Raw genomic sequence first — 16,017 nt, 5'->3', positions numbered from 1 at the left:
TTAAATGAAAGCCCTGTTCATAAGCTTTAAAATGAGACCATGCCCAGCCCTGAAGTTGAAACAGGTCTCTTGCAAATTGTATTAGCAGTGAGCTGTTTTTGGGCAATTTTGTCAATTTTCAAAATTTAATAACTCAAAAACCGACAACATGAAAATCATATAAAAAAATTCTATATTTCAGATAAGAAACGCGTATACCAAAAATTAGTCAAATCCATAACATCAAATTCCAAAATTGATTTTTCCTTGCTTGATTTGACATGGAATTACCCAAAGTTAAATTTTAGAAATTAATTTGGTTGTTTTAATTTTAACATGCAACCAAGTCCATCTTCGTTAGGAAATTCCACAAAAAAAAATATTTCACCTTCGCATCCAGGATGACACACAAGTTAGAAACAGAGTTTGCAATTTTAACCCTTCCCCCACATTTCAAATTCTAAAATCATGAATTTAAACATCTTAAAGTAACTGTAAAAGTAACTTTTTTATAGTTGAGAGTTACTTATAATTCCTCACAAACATAACTGTTACTTGTAACTGCAATAAAATTAAATAGTTTCCAAACACTGGTATATAACAACGATTCCCTTGTGTCTTACAAATTAATATTGAAAAATAATTAAGCCTTGTTTCCATATTAAAAAAGAAACACTAAGTTGCTGACCAAGGCAGTTTATTAAGATGTATTAACACTTAACATGTAATGTTTCAACCCTGTATCAGGTCTTCCTCAGATGAGGAACTTAACTAAAATCTAAAATTAATATGCATTTGAAAATATTTGAATTCAGTCTTTATTTTTTTTTTTTTTTAATCAAAGTTTTCTTCTATTATGGAATCATAGTCGGAATTTCTGAAAAGTTCTTTAATTGTAGCATCACATCTCGTAATGTTATTACAAATGTGGGTCATAGTATGATTTTATTTTTAAATTCATTGTTTTCAGAACATGTTTTTGTCTGAAATAATACTATTTAATGTATTCATTACTGAACTTCCCTGGGTAGTTATCTATTAGTAATTATATTCTCACTGCTTCCCCTTCAGTATTCATATAAGTAACAAATGCCCTTTTATCTTGTAAATTGATGTGCATTACTTTATGGCTTTCCCAAATATATTTCATTCCATTAGAAGTTGCTTTAAAAATAACTTATACTATTTTAAAAACATTGACACAAAAGAAACTATGACAGTTTCCAACAGTTTCTCATGCCATATCATTATCCTTCTGACTTGCTCTCTGCTAGCTGAAGATGAAATGCATTTTTTAAAAACGATATCATGTCTCTTTGGTGAAGGTGTAATATTTAGGATTTTGATCTTTGGCTATTTGTTAGCATGAGTGTACTTTAAATACTTGATTTAGTTTCATTACATCCATAGGAAAGAAAGACTATATAATTCTTACTGACATATGATCAATTAATATTTTCCATTAGAAATTCTAAGGGTGTACTGGTAAGACATAAATATTCTACTTGCATGTCCAGAAGAAAACTTTTCTATTTTTTGAAGATGTTTTAATACACTTTATTTGAGAATGAGTTAACCATCTGCATAATGTATCTACTAATAATCAAAGCAAAATGGCATAACTATTTTGTACATATTTTCTTCCACTTCTTTCTAGTGTCTGCAATTACTAACGTGCAAGAGGCATATTTGCAGATCATCAGCAGGCGATGTAAATGTTGGAACGAACTCTGTCACTTTGTATGGACTCTATCCACTTGCTCAGTATGAAATAAAGGTGGCAGCTTTCACAGGGAAATTGGGACAATTTAGTAGAATACTAGAATTAGTTGAGCCTACAAGTAAGACATGTTTTGTTTTGTTAGATCGATCAAAATATTTTTAAAATGATTGGTTTTGTCATATTTAAGAAGTTCATTATAATACATATATATTGTCCTGCACTGTGGCTGTGTGGTCTGAGGTGTAAGCTTTGGGCTTAAGCTATATGATGCATGAAAGTTTGAGTCTACTAGGGTACCCCATAACTACATTTCATGAGATTCAGCCTGTGTATGGGATGGGTGGGAAATAGGTCACACCCTCTCTCCATAAAAACCAACTTGTCCAACGCTGACCATTATAGTCACTTTCCATGTTGTCCAATAGTTCGCTGACAATGATGTACGGAACGTGCTGCTGTGTGAACACCGATAATCCTTTTTGGGAACTGCTGCCTGCAATTGGTAGACTAGACTCGTAGCTTCATATGCCAGTCTTCACTTCTCGAATGGTGAACCATGGGACCTGAAAAAAATAAAGTGTAAATCATTATAATACGCCCCTCATATACCATTTAATCAGGCAGATCATATTATATACTACAGCAATATTCTTCAATTTTCTTTCATTTTCTGTCCCCAATCAGTTACTACTTAAGATCTACTTGAGAAGTTACTACTTGATCAGAATGCTACATTTTAAAAGTAGCTTTGCTACAGCTACAGTTAGTCTTCCATAAATCCCTACTGAATATTCTGTCTACTATTTTCATTAGATCAATAGGTGTTTTGAAACATCTACTGTTTTCAGTAGCTGAACTGTACTACTAATATTTTCTATGTTTTTAGTAGCCCAACTGTTTCTACTGTTTTCAGTAGGTGAACTGTGCTGCTAATGTTTTCTACTGTCTTTGGTAGTCCAACTGTTTCTCCTATCTTCAGTATTTAAATTGTACTCTTAATGTTTTCAGTAATATAATTGTACAACTAACATATTTTATTGTGTTCAGTATATTGCTGTCTGAAAGCAATACTCTTGTCAGTAATGAAAGTTTTCTTATCTATACAACTGAAAATGCAATGGAAAAATCCTATAAACAACTAAAGTAAATGTATGGTAAAGCATGTGGAACTTGCTACTTAAGAATGCATTCATACAACAAATAAATCAAATAAAGTGAACACGTTTGTGTAGCTTCATTGTGGTTAACGCACTTGTAGAAAATTGAAAACATACTATTTTATACATAAATTGACATATTGTTCTTCCCATATTCACACAGAAAAGGCAAAAAAATTGTTTAAACGAAGACCTGACCTTAATGCTTGAAAAATCAAAATAATCAAACACTGTTGACTATGTTGATCAAAAATTGGATCCTTTCTGCAATTGCATTACACATATATAATAATAACCATGAAAATTCCATGCTGGAAAAAATGAACTGATATGATCATGTATTCAAACTACTAACTGCTTTAAGGTTGAGTTATTTCTTAAGAAAGAATTATAGTAACTTATTCATTAAGATATATCTGACTTCACTAGTATTCATTAAAAAAACAGTAGAAATTCAGTTTACTTGAAAATCACTGAAAATATGGTGTCAAGAATTAATTTGTCTATTCTTGGAGTCAATAAATGATTTTATAATATGTTGTAGTAAGTATTATGCATAATTATTTACATTGTTTTCTTTTAGGACAGTAGCCTTACTTCACAGTACAGTGGAATCCATGAGTATTACTGTGCAAATTGTCCATTTCCATATTCGTGCCCTTTATTTGACCCAATAAGAGCTTGAAGAATTAAAAGAAAACTTGAAACAAGCTGTTGACAACTTCTGCGCCACCATACATAAAAAAACCATTGGTTAAAAACACATAGGATGTAAGAGAGAAATTAATGAAAATAGTCATGCACAATTTGCATGGTAATACTCATGGATCCCACTGTACAGTAGATCTACAATAGTATTTCAGTACATTTCAGTTGTTTCAGTAGAAGACATTTAAAAACAGTAGAATTTATCTACTGAAAACAGTAGAAATTTCCAGCAGGGATGTAGATTATTTGTGATTACATATCATTTATTTCATTTTTATAGACAAAGATGAAGGCAGTATTTTGAAAGGAAAATATACCAAAGGCATATTTTTTCACCGACTCTTTCTAGGATGATAATTGTCATTAATATGATGGATATCTAGAATTTCTGAATTTCCATACAATTATAACTTATATTCAGGTATCTGAATTGTTTAGATAAAATAATTATTCAATAACAAACTTTTCCACTAGAATGTTTTATGCAACAATTTAAGAAAAACTACACCATAGAAAAATAATCCCTCTGCATTCTAGCATTTCTTTGCATTCAATTGAAGTTGTGAGGCCAGTGGGTCACTCAAAAGACAATCCGCCATGTTGTTTCGTTCCTAGCTCATGGCTGTTCTGTGTCTGCCCTTCTAAAGTCCATTTTACTATGGAGCTTATAGAGGAACATAAGACAACTTGTGCAGCAGCTTTACTTATTTACAGATTTAAATACAGTAATGAAACAATTTTAAAAATGAAGTGTCGCTACAGCTACAAATTTTGTAGCTAGCTACAGTAGTGCCATTACAAATAACACACAACTTCCGATTACTGCTTAAGAGGAGAATTATAGTATATTGAATTTTCATGTTGAAGTTGAATATCTCATAGTGTCGAGCAATGTTTTCCTTTGCAAAATCAATAGGTGTATATTTGCCATATTTGCAGAGCTTTATTAAATGAGAAAGTACAGATGCATATAAATAGCTTATAATATGTAATAATCTGTGTAGACAAAAGTAAATCATTTCTACATTTGGAAACACAAAATTACATAGATTGCAGAATCTGCTTGCCACAATGATTCCAAGGCACCTTAACACAAATGGATTATTTTGGAGGTTTATGGCAATATATGTCCTCATTACGCAGTGTATGTTCTTATAATGTAAGTGGTACACAAATGGCATCAAGAGTTGTCATAAGAGATGTTGAATGTCTGTTTTGCTTTTGGGGAAGGGTTAAACATTTGACTAGGCAGTGCTGCACTCTGAACATTATTACAGTATCATTATTATCAGTATTTCTTAATTTTTTTTTACTTTGCCTGTCTATAGCACTAGTTCATTTCTGTGCATATGCCTAATTTTGCAGCCAATGATACAGTAACAATTGTATTTTATGTATACCATTTTTGATAAGTAAAAAAATAAGTGTGAGATATCATTTTGTTTGTAGTCATATTTGTTTATTTATTAATAACATGTGGTATCACACTGATCAACTCTCATTCTAGAATTACTCTGTGATAAATATATTCACTTCATTTTGTACTTTGCATATAATTACTTTGTTCTTATAGTTCCTAACATCCAACCTTCCATAAGTGAAAAGCATATTGAAGGAACAAATTCAAGTATCACTGTTTTTTGGGGCCCTCCAGAGAATTGCTCAGATTTGAATGGCTTCCTATATGGCTATAGGTATGAACTCTCACTGGCTGACCAGAATGTTCCTGTTGTTAGTGGATATACAGATTATACCTCAGCAACTTTCAGTGGCCTTACTCCTCATACAGATTATGAAGTGAAAGTGTTCCTAGTGACGTCTGGTGGTTGGAATGTGAACTTTCCTCTTATAATCCCAGTCAGCACAAGAGCCACAAGTAAGTGTGCCAAGTTAGTAAACTATCACATTTAATTAATAAAGACATGAAATGTGCTTATGGATCCATGTACCTGTTTATTTAATTTGATTAATTTCAGTGACCACTCTCACCATCGATTTCATGTGTATAAGAACTTCCAACATGGATGGTGAGAGTAGTCACCAAAGTTAAAAATATATATTTCATGTTTTAAAATTAAGAAGATATAGTCCAATGATTGCACACAACAATGATTTATCTTTGTGTTTGAGCTCTCACAAATTTCTGATTTTTCTGATTGATAAATCATTCTACATGCTCAGCATTCAAGGTGCTATAGTTTTATAGTTTTAGCTATATGTACATAATTTTCAGCATAACCTTGAAGATTTTTTTTAACTTTCTTGAATCCCTTCAATAAATTTCTCTCTAATGTAGTAACATACCAGTGCCTAAATGTTTCTAACAACATTAGAAATTTCATTACTTACCCCTCTTTTCTGTGTCACTCTTAAGCCATGTATTATAGTTCAAAGATTCCATTACAAATTGTAGTGAAAATGATGTACTAACATTCCCCTCATACCCACCTTACCATGCACGCACGGGCATGCACACACACTCAGGCACCCACACACACACACACACACACACACACACACACACACACACTCACACACACAATTGATACAACAGAGTCCATAGCCACTGGTGTATGCAGGATTTTTTTAGTATTAATATTGTTATTAGATTGCTGCATTCTAGAGGATAGGCATTACATACAAGAAAGTATTTCATAATTGCTTTTTTAAATCTTAGTTTTAAAAGTTGCTCAAAGACAAAACTGATAATTGGAGTCCTTTTAAGTTGGGTTTGCATTTACTGCATTAGTTTTTCCTTCGGTTCTTTACTGTTTTTATTTGAAAATATTGATTTTCTCAAAATTTTGGGAGGGGCTGTAGCCCCATCAGCTCTCCCACCCCTGCATACACCAGGGCCACAGCTAATACTGTAATTAGGGTTTAGATTGTCTCCATAATACTGTAACATTAAAATTGTACACACAGGGAAATCAGTACACAGTGGCATGCGGTGACATTTTCCATTGGGGAAGCAGATCCCAAAAAAATAAGAAAACCAAGAATTTGTTGCTTCTACATGGTACGTTATACTTAACAAAATGAGCACTCTACCTGATACTGTTTCCTTAACGTCTCTGAGGGGAAAGATGAATGTCTTGATGCAGTTGTTCATTTATTTGAACTCAGCTGGCACATTTCAGGAATATCTGGAGTTTGATGCCCACTCTACACTTTCACAACACTCTCACTCAGAAAGAGAGAGAGAGAGAGAGAGAAATGTGTTCAAAAGCAAACAAAACAAATAGAAATTCACACGCCCGAAAAACAGCAACTTTGAACCTTGCAAAGCTCTTGAAAAAAAGTGTGACTGCAGCGAGCGAGTTGGTAAAACTCTTAACAGACCTAACGCTCTGAAAAGTTTATCATTACATAGAATATGTCATACATATGCCAGCAATCATATTCTTGTGATTCTCCTGTGCTTTGAAACTTTATCGTTTATTTAAAAATATAAATTGTAACTAGCTTGGTGGATATGCTACAATGCTGGCAGTATACAGTGCACATGGACACTTAATTGTGCAGTTTGCAACACTGAGGACATCAACAGACTGTACCGATGGTAAAGTAAAAAAGTGCTCCCCTGTGCATAGCACCATGCCATGAAGGCGTATGGGGGGTGTGGGGGTAATGCCCCACACTTTCTTGATCCGGTCATGAGTGGGGGTGATGTGATCAGCATCATGCACCTGACTGCCTTTACCCCCCAGGGTTTCCCCAGGTACCCATGTTATTCGACGCTGGGTGGGTGCCGGAGCCGCTTCCACCGTTAGAAAAGGTCCCGGATTGAACCGGCCAGGGATCGAACCCGGGACCTTTAGCATGGTAGTCAGACGCGTTACCGACTGAGCCACCGCGGCCACCCTGTACCGATGGCACTCTGGCTTTCTTTGAGCCCTTACCAATTGGAAAATGACATGTCACTCCATGTGACGTACCCTCCCATTGGATCCTTCAAGGTCGCCTGTTGGTTTTTCATGCCCTTTCTGGTGTAGTCTACAGCCTGGCCAGGGTGGTGTGTTGAAGATATTTTGTCAACATGCCACAAGAGAGTGTGTATGGCCCCATATCAAAAAAGGAAGAACCTTGGGGCTTGGAGGCTTGCAAGTTGATTCTCTTTAGGTAACAGGGAATAAATAATGAGAAACCAAAAGTAAAAAAAGTAATTTTGTAACTGTTATGCTGTGGGCCAACACTGCTGCCCTTGCTGTACTGGAGTGTATGCGCATGGTACCCGTATTTGATAATATAACTTTCATATACATGTGTGCATAGAATTTACACTATAGTAGATATTGTTATGGAATAATATTCAAGAGAGTTCATAAGTGAGATTAAAATATTCATAGAAGCTTACATGGTGTAAGAAAATAATGTTAATCACCATGTGCTATGTAATCAATGTCAGTACTAAAAAAAAAAAAAAGAATGTATTTTGTGCTTAATGTATTTCTTTTAATTCTAACATTAGCACCAGGGCCAGTTGAAAACCTAGCTGTTTACAAGAAAGGTCGCAGAATGCTAGGAGTAAGATGGAGAAAACCAAAGCAAGTATTTGGGAACCTTGAATCTTTCAAAATTACCTACCACAAGGAGAGCGATGGGGATATGTTGACTGTTGTAATTCCTCCTCAACCATGTTCACTGTGGAACAATATGTATTGTCACACTTTATCATCATTAACACCTGAAGAGGAGTATGTGGTAACCGTAAGTTTATTTCTGCTGCTATTACCAAACTAAATTCATGTTGTGTTCAGGAAAAATAAATTTTGTAAAGAGATTTCCATGTCATTTTATTTACTTTTACTGCTACTTGAAAAGTAAATGTTCATTTATAAGTAATGTTACTGGTCTGGTGTATTTTTTAGATATTTTATGTAACAAAGATAATGGACTAGCATGTTTTCTGAGGCTCATTGGTATTAATTATCACTCTATATATCTCATGTAAAAACTCACATTTGGCAAATGTTTATTTATTTTCTAAGTTTTCCCTATGTCTTTTGTAATCGATGCGCCATTATTTGACTTGATATAGGTTACACTTCTCCTCCTTCACTGTTGATATATTGATATCAGGTGAGTTTATTCCCAAGTTTTAATTACATAAAGCTAAGAATATATTTTTCGCATATGATTAGTTGGTATTCTATTGGTTATTGAATATTTTCATTGATTTTCCTCTTTGAATTTTTATACTCTTAATGTTAATAAAATTGTTTAAAATATTAAACAAAGTAAAATAATCCCATTTTGAATCTTTAAAGGTCTCAGCCAGAAATACGGAAGTTGCTGAAGATGGTGAACAAGTTACTCTTGTTTCTGTAACAAAGGAGGGAGGTAGGTTATTTTTTCATTGACGGATTAAGGGCACCAATCAAAATGTTTGAACATAGGTAATGCTCACTTTTTACATATGCCTTTCCTTTCTCAAGCTTTCGTATCAATATCGAGCAATACTTGTGCATCCCACTGCACATTATAATTTCTAGTTCAAAGCATATTCTGCAGAATTTTCTTTGTTTAAAAAATCTGTATTTTTTTAATGTTAGATAATACATACACTTTTCATAAGGTTATTAAATTATTTTGTTAAATAACAATTGAGTAATGAATATTTATGCACTATGCAGAAAAATAAACACAATTGTTACACATTTTGAAGTATTTGCTTCTACATTGATACAATCAAGACTACAGTAGTAATACACTATACACCACAGAATCAATTCCAACTCATCCGAATTTGAACATTATTTGTATTAATACCATTGTTCACTTTGCAGCTCCAAGCAAACCACAAGAGCTACATCTCGTGTCTAGAAATTCAACATCTATAACAGTCGAATGGGATTATCCTGACCTTGCAAATGGAAGACTTAGATCATTTCTAATTAACTTAGATGAGATAGACTCTTATGATGCTTCAAGTTGCTGTGCATATTTCCCTATTAAGGAATATCCAGTGACGGATGAAAGGCCAAGTTATCAATATGAAGTGAGTTCATACATGTGTTTGCTTTGAATTCATTTCCTGTGTGCAAGAGCAGATTTAGGGATGGGCCAATGCAACACAGGCTTGAGTAAGCTATTAACAATTTTGGTCAACAAAAATATAGTACTTTCATGACAATATGCAGACTTGTACCGTACCAGGTTGAAGTTACAAATTGATTAAAAACTAATTGCAGCCCATGTAGATTTTTTGAATTATTGTGCAAGTGGCATAGAAAACTCTTCAGCAGAGTCATATTTTCTTTTTGTAATTTTCCATAAAGCAAATGCCTAGTAATGCTATTCTAATAAAATGTAGGGTTAGGGTAAGGCACGGAAAAAAGTAACTCATAAACATTATAATTTTGCATCCGAAAAGTAAGTACCAAATAACATATTGCTTGCTTTATGTTACTACCCGGTGCTGGAATAAATGGTCTTGGTTCCATTATCAGCTGTAGTGATTTGTTAGGGATAGTATGAACAAAATTGTAAAATATGACTGAAATATAGTTTTTGACAATTATGAATCTGTCCAGTGGGATCTTTAGTAAATGTCTACAAGAAAGAACTCTCTGGATCTGCCACTGTCCATGTGTGGTTTAATATTCAGGTTTGCAGGTTTTTTGGGTAATAAACAAGATTTTGTGTGCTTCTGTGGTACTAACCAGGCAATGAAAACCTTATGTACATGTAAAACTATCACTGCATTAACATCTATCAGAGTAAAAAAGGCAAAACTTTGATTCTCAACCAGTTTTTGGAAAATTTAAACTTTTTAAAATGAACTGCGACTGTTTCTTTGCTGCAAAGGAGCTCAGTTATAGTTAAAATTACTCATTTCTGAAAAGTTAGTTGTAGTTACTATTACTGTAAAAAGTAACTCCCAAGTTCCCATACTTACCGTGGCCACGGTGGCTCAGTCGGTAACGCATCTGACTACCATGCTAAAGGTCCCAGGTTCGATCCCCGGCCAGTTCAAATCCGGGAACTTTTCTAACGTTGGAAGCAGCCTCGGCACCCACCCAGCATCGAATGACATGGGTACCTGGGGGTACACATCACCCCCACTCATGACCGGATCAAGAAAGTATGGGGCATTACCCTCACACCCCCTATACGCCTTCATGGCATGGTGCTAAGCACAGGGGAGCACTTTACCTTTTTTTACCTTTAAGTTCCCTTTACAGCTACTTTATCCCAAATAATCTATAACTCATAAAAGGTACATTAAATTATTACATGAAATTAAAAACTCATGTATATGTGTGAATATAGAGCAAAGATAATTGAAATATACATTTATATTTAAGTATATGTAATGATAAAAGATTTGCTCATAATATAAATATGTATGAATATTAACATTATATTTCCATTTTCTGTAAACAATTATTATGTTCACTTGTTAAAATGTATAGCAATGTAATTGTAAAAGTAACTGTTGATATCATTACTAGTTACTGAAAAAGTAATCTCAATTACAGTTATTCAATTTAAAAGAAATATGTAACTAGTTACAGATATAATTACTGAAACAGTAAGTGTACCTTTAAATGTACAAATAATTTGTTATTTTCAAACATTGTTTCATACTTATATAATATCAATCCAATATAAGTTACTCTGTATCCGTCCAACTCTATTTATGGGAGAGAACAATTGACGTCACATACAAATTAGTGTCTTAGAAACTTTTGAACTAAAATATAAGATATTGTAGTTGCGTGAATTTTATAAATAATAGTTCATCACCATCAAGTAATCTTCATTAGATATTATCAAGGCTCTTGTCATACTAACATCACTTTCCAAAGGAACACATTCTCTCTGATCCTCAGAACAACTTTTTTTTTTCAGATAGTATGGATTAAAACCCTATCAATGCACATAAATTCTCAAAATACTGGTCCAGTGAACTAATAGAAAAATCTCCATAGTGCACCATCTCATTCGGGTCCAGGGCCTGCCAGTGGCTTTTCTCTGGTTACATGTGGTTAGCATGTGGTTAGTCAAATTACCCCTCTTTGCTGGTTTTGAAAACTTTATCTCATCATGGCTCCAAAGATGGGTAGGGTGAGCAGCTGCCTACATAAATTTTACCTGTCCACTGATATGCCCTCCTCAAGAACTAAAGAATTAAGCATTTGTGATTTTTGGAAAAAGAGAGAACAAATCAGTTCATAGAAAAGTAGATAATTAGAACTATGATGCAACAGCCTGTGAGGGCCAGGGCCTACCGACTGCTGGCTTCACTCTCATATTCCTCAGCAGAGGTGGGCGATCATCGATCCAGTTATGGAGTGATGTGTGTTCAGCACAATGAACCCCCAGTCGTAGTTGTCAGTTTCCATGACTGTTACACTACTCATTATAGCTCCCCAATTTCCTCACTATGGTGGGTGGCCACCAGTCCCATACACTGGCCGGAATCTCAGGAGAAAAGTTGTTACGCTTCACCCCAGGAGACTTGAATGAGTGCACATCCCATAGCCTGACCCAAAGGTTGATGCCTTACAGCACAGCTATGGTGTGGGACCCATAGAAAAGTAGTTAGTAGAAAGAGACAGAGAGATGGAGGTGCACCCAAGCAGAGAAAAAGTAGGACGTGGGGAAAACCTGCACCAGAGGAAAAGAGGTTGAAGACATAGAGAAAAGAGAAAGAAAGAATTAGGGTAAAGATGAAGTGAGGGTGAGGGGTGAGAGGAAAAGAGAAAGTAGGAAGAAAAGAACACATGTGCAAGAGAAGAATTGCAGAAAATGACAAGCATTTAGACAAGGAGAGAAAAATAAAAAAGTAGACATTCAGTAGTGAGAATGATAGAGGGAGATAAATGAGAATAATAGGAGGAAAGAGAGGAAAAGTGAGAGAGTGGAAAATGTATATGTCTACATTTGTACTTGAATATATTAGCTCTCTGTATATTGATGACATAATATAAATATTCATGCAAAAACTCAACCAAGAAGAGAGACCCTTCCAGTGCTGTTATTTAGGTTTCAGCCATAAGCTAGCAATCGGATCAGCTCCTTGTCATGTACTCTTCTCCCGTGTTGCCAAACTGTGCAGAATTCTTTAATACATCGTCTTCAACTTTATTCAGTGCCAAGTGTTTGTATTTAATCACTACAGCACCAAGGATCCCAGGTTCAAATCCCAGCATGGGCATGGGAGTTCTTTACAATTGTTCCTTCATTAATTTCACCATATCATTTGCAATTAGTTAAAAGTGGCAGAAAAGCGAAACAAAATAAGCAAATAATGATAATATTCAAATTTGTTGAGTTTTTTTAATATTGAAACAAGAGAGAAGTTTTAGATATGGCAACACTTAGGCAAATGGGAAGTGAGATGAGAAAACAGACTTCTTTCCTCCTTAATTTGTGAGTGTGTCTGAGGTTGTGTCTCATCTTGATTGTGTTGTATATCAGATATCAATTCATGAATTAGATTTCACAATAAAGTGTATCCAAATATCAATTAGGTTTTTGTCTATTACACAAATTCTATTTTTATTTTCCAGTTTACTGATTTGAACCCAGCTTCTACATACTCCATTAGTGTGTCTGCTAAAACAGTTATGATGGGGCAGCCAGTGCAGCTCAGTGTCTCTACGCACCCTCCTATACCAACACTCCAGAAACCTTCTGGTATTACGAAACATGGGGATTCAAGCATAATGTTTGAGGTTACACTTAGTCCACTTGAATCACTGAAGGAGCTTGTAAGGTGAGTATGCAAATGTATAAGAATGGAATCAGATTAGATTACATATAATTTTACTTATAGCCACAAAGTAACTACCTTATAAATATTTTTCAGTGTAACTAAAAATTAACAGTTCATCAAAAGATATCAACTAAGTAATGGGTTTGGTTTTATGGATTTGCAATTCCAGTTTTTGAAGTTGAATCATTTTCTCAGTTAAATTATCTTGACTTTCATGGATAATTTTGTTCCTGTCTTTCATTGAGTAGTCCCAAACACATACAATATAATAGAAATAGTGTCAAGCATTTATATTAGAGTTGAGCCTAGCTTTCTCCTGGTATTGGACCCGCCTCTCTGACAATGACATGTTATTGCCCCATTTTCCATGATGAAACTTGCAGTCAAACAGCTGATTAGGCCTACATCTGCCTGCGTGTTTGTGCAACAAGCAGCAACCTTGGAATTCCTCCTCTGCAACCACCATGGAAACAGGATTTTCTTAACACAACACTTCTACACTGTGAATTGGTGCTGGATGTTAGCTTGGCCCAAGTATAATTACATCAAATATGGGCCAACTCATTTCCCTTCCCTCCCTCATTAGAAGTCATTCTATTCTTATTAATGCATTATTCAGGCGTATGTTTCATCACCTGTCACAATGGAGTCCAGGAATGCATCTCCCTCTTCAGAGAGTAAGAAAGTCCAGTTCATATCCCAGTCGTTTTGTTTTGTGTTCACCAGTCAAATGTTTTGGGACCCAGCGTGCACACAACTTTCTGTACCCTAACCCACTCACAACTTCATGAATAGTGGTTTTTGAACTGTCAGGAAACATCACACACAATTCTCGAATTGTCACCCACCTATTCGCATGCACCTCTGCTTCAATATGATTGCGAAGGTCGTCAGTGATCATGGGCGGCCTCCCACATCTCTCTTCATCATGAACATCACGTCGACCTTCTGCGAAGGCACTGTACCATTTCGCCACATTTTGTCGATTCATTACGTTTCCCTACACAGTCACAATTTCTCGGTGGATCTCCGATGGACGCTTTCCTTGTGCCTGCAAAAACCTGATCACGGTGCACACATTGCACTTGGTGGGATTCGGTATCGCCGCTGGCATTTCCAACGCGTGTTCCTCGCACAAGACTCAGCGCAGCACTGACAAGTCACTCCGAATCCTCGTCGTATTGATCACGGTTACTGCCAGTGTTGCCAACTTTGGTACACATTCTTCCCCTAATGTGCAAATGTGTTTGTATCTTTACTTTCCGGACAAGCCTTGTACATTTATGTTTCAAGAAAGAAGATGGATAGTAAGAAGTTAACACAGCTGAAACAATTTTCTTATTTTTAATAACATATTAAACATACAATTAGTTCCATTAAATTATTATCCCTAATTGAGAGGTGGAAATAAACTTTGATTCATGTTTTAGCTTCATAATTATTTTATTTTAATAGCTAATACCTTCACACGAAACCATTTTGCTGATATTAAAATTTTATGACTGGAAATATATATGTGGTGCATAAAACTGAATATATTTAATTGGCTTTTCTAGTCATTACCTAGTCATTGTACTCAATGATGGCACTAAAGGCAGTCTTCCAGATACACAAATAAACTCAGACATAGTCATGGAGCAATTGCAGAGGATGGTAGATACACCATTTTACATAGCACAAAAATTGAATCAGGTAAGCTAATTTATTTTCTAGTTAAACAAGAATATTGTCTAAATATATAAAATAACTATGTATAACATATGTACAAATATATTGTTACAAATCATGTGGATATGCTACTCTTGTTACATTATTAAACATAAGTACCTACTTGTTTCAGAGGTAACATTTATTAACATTGTGAAACCTTTCAATTCAAGTGCTAATAGAAAGTAAACTGCTCCGTTTCAGGATACATTAGAAAACAACCAGATGGTAGTTCTTGGTTCAGGCAATTCCTCAAGAAGCAGTGTTGGTATATTTCAAGATCCTCCTCTCAAAACTGATTCTGTTTATCGTGTTGGATTTGCTGTTGTCTTGGAATATGATGGGGCATATGCCGTTGGATATGCAGAGAGTGAACCTTTCTTTACTGGTTAAAAATATGTCATTTTATGAAGTAATAGTTTCTTGTAGTAATATAATCATAATTTTTCAATGATATTCACAAATATTCTTAAAATAATCTACTTATTTAATAATCATTTTGAATGTAAAACTATATTTCTTCTTTGTATGTTGCTGGGCTATTTTCATATTTTAATTTGTATTTCCAATGTCTAATAAATAAGGTTAAAAAGTTATACTCTTATATAAGAACCTATAATTTATGTTCAAGGGTTTTACATATTATTACATTATACATACTTCTATAATTATTAATCGATGTCAAAATAAATCAAAATGTTAGAAATTTCCCTAAATAATAAATAGTTTTGCATGAATTTGTTTTTAGCTCTTAGCATGTGAAACAGTTTAATTTAGGATTCACTGGATAATCATGCATAAAATTTGCTTGAAGTTATAGGTTGTAGTTCGCATCAAAAGACAAAAATGTTTTTTCTTCTTTTAATTTTGCTTTGCTATTTTTATTCTATTTGTTTTATTATTATTATTATTATTATTATTATTATTATTATTTTTCAACCCTTAAACGCCAAAGCCGATTTTTGCTGTCACCAACGCCGAACGTGTATTCGGTGGGTAATTTAAAATTACACAAG

The 16,017-nt window shown here is 34.4% G+C and overlaps 1 protein-coding gene across 1 annotated transcript in view; it reads left to right on the top strand.

Annotated features, from left to right (window-relative positions):
* Window positions 1-15,595, top strand: part of LOC145979600 (uncharacterized) — a 279,253-nt gene extending 263,658 nt beyond the window's left edge. The window contains exons 24-31 of the mRNA XM_083112566.1: window positions 1,637-1,820; window positions 5,141-5,443; window positions 8,039-8,277; window positions 8,838-8,910; window positions 9,357-9,568; window positions 13,089-13,294; window positions 14,851-14,986; window positions 15,206-15,595. Of these exons, the coding sequence (XP_082968692.1) occupies window positions 1,637-1,820; window positions 5,141-5,443; window positions 8,039-8,277; window positions 8,838-8,910; window positions 9,357-9,568; window positions 13,089-13,294; window positions 14,851-14,986; window positions 15,206-15,394 (1,542 nt within the window). The 3' untranslated portion in view covers window positions 15,395-15,595. The remainder of the gene's footprint in view (window positions 1-1,636; window positions 1,821-5,140; window positions 5,444-8,038; window positions 8,278-8,837; window positions 8,911-9,356; window positions 9,569-13,088; window positions 13,295-14,850; window positions 14,987-15,205) is intronic.
* Window positions 15,596-16,017: the final 422 nt, after the last annotated feature.

Source organism: Lepisma saccharinum, chromosome 26, assembly GCF_977018435.1.
Source record: "Lepisma saccharinum chromosome 26, izLepSacc3.1, whole genome shotgun sequence".
Lineage (NCBI taxonomy): Eukaryota > Metazoa > Arthropoda > Insecta > Zygentoma > Lepismatidae > Lepisma > Lepisma saccharinum.
This window is presented reverse-complemented; position numbering and strand designations above follow the sequence as displayed.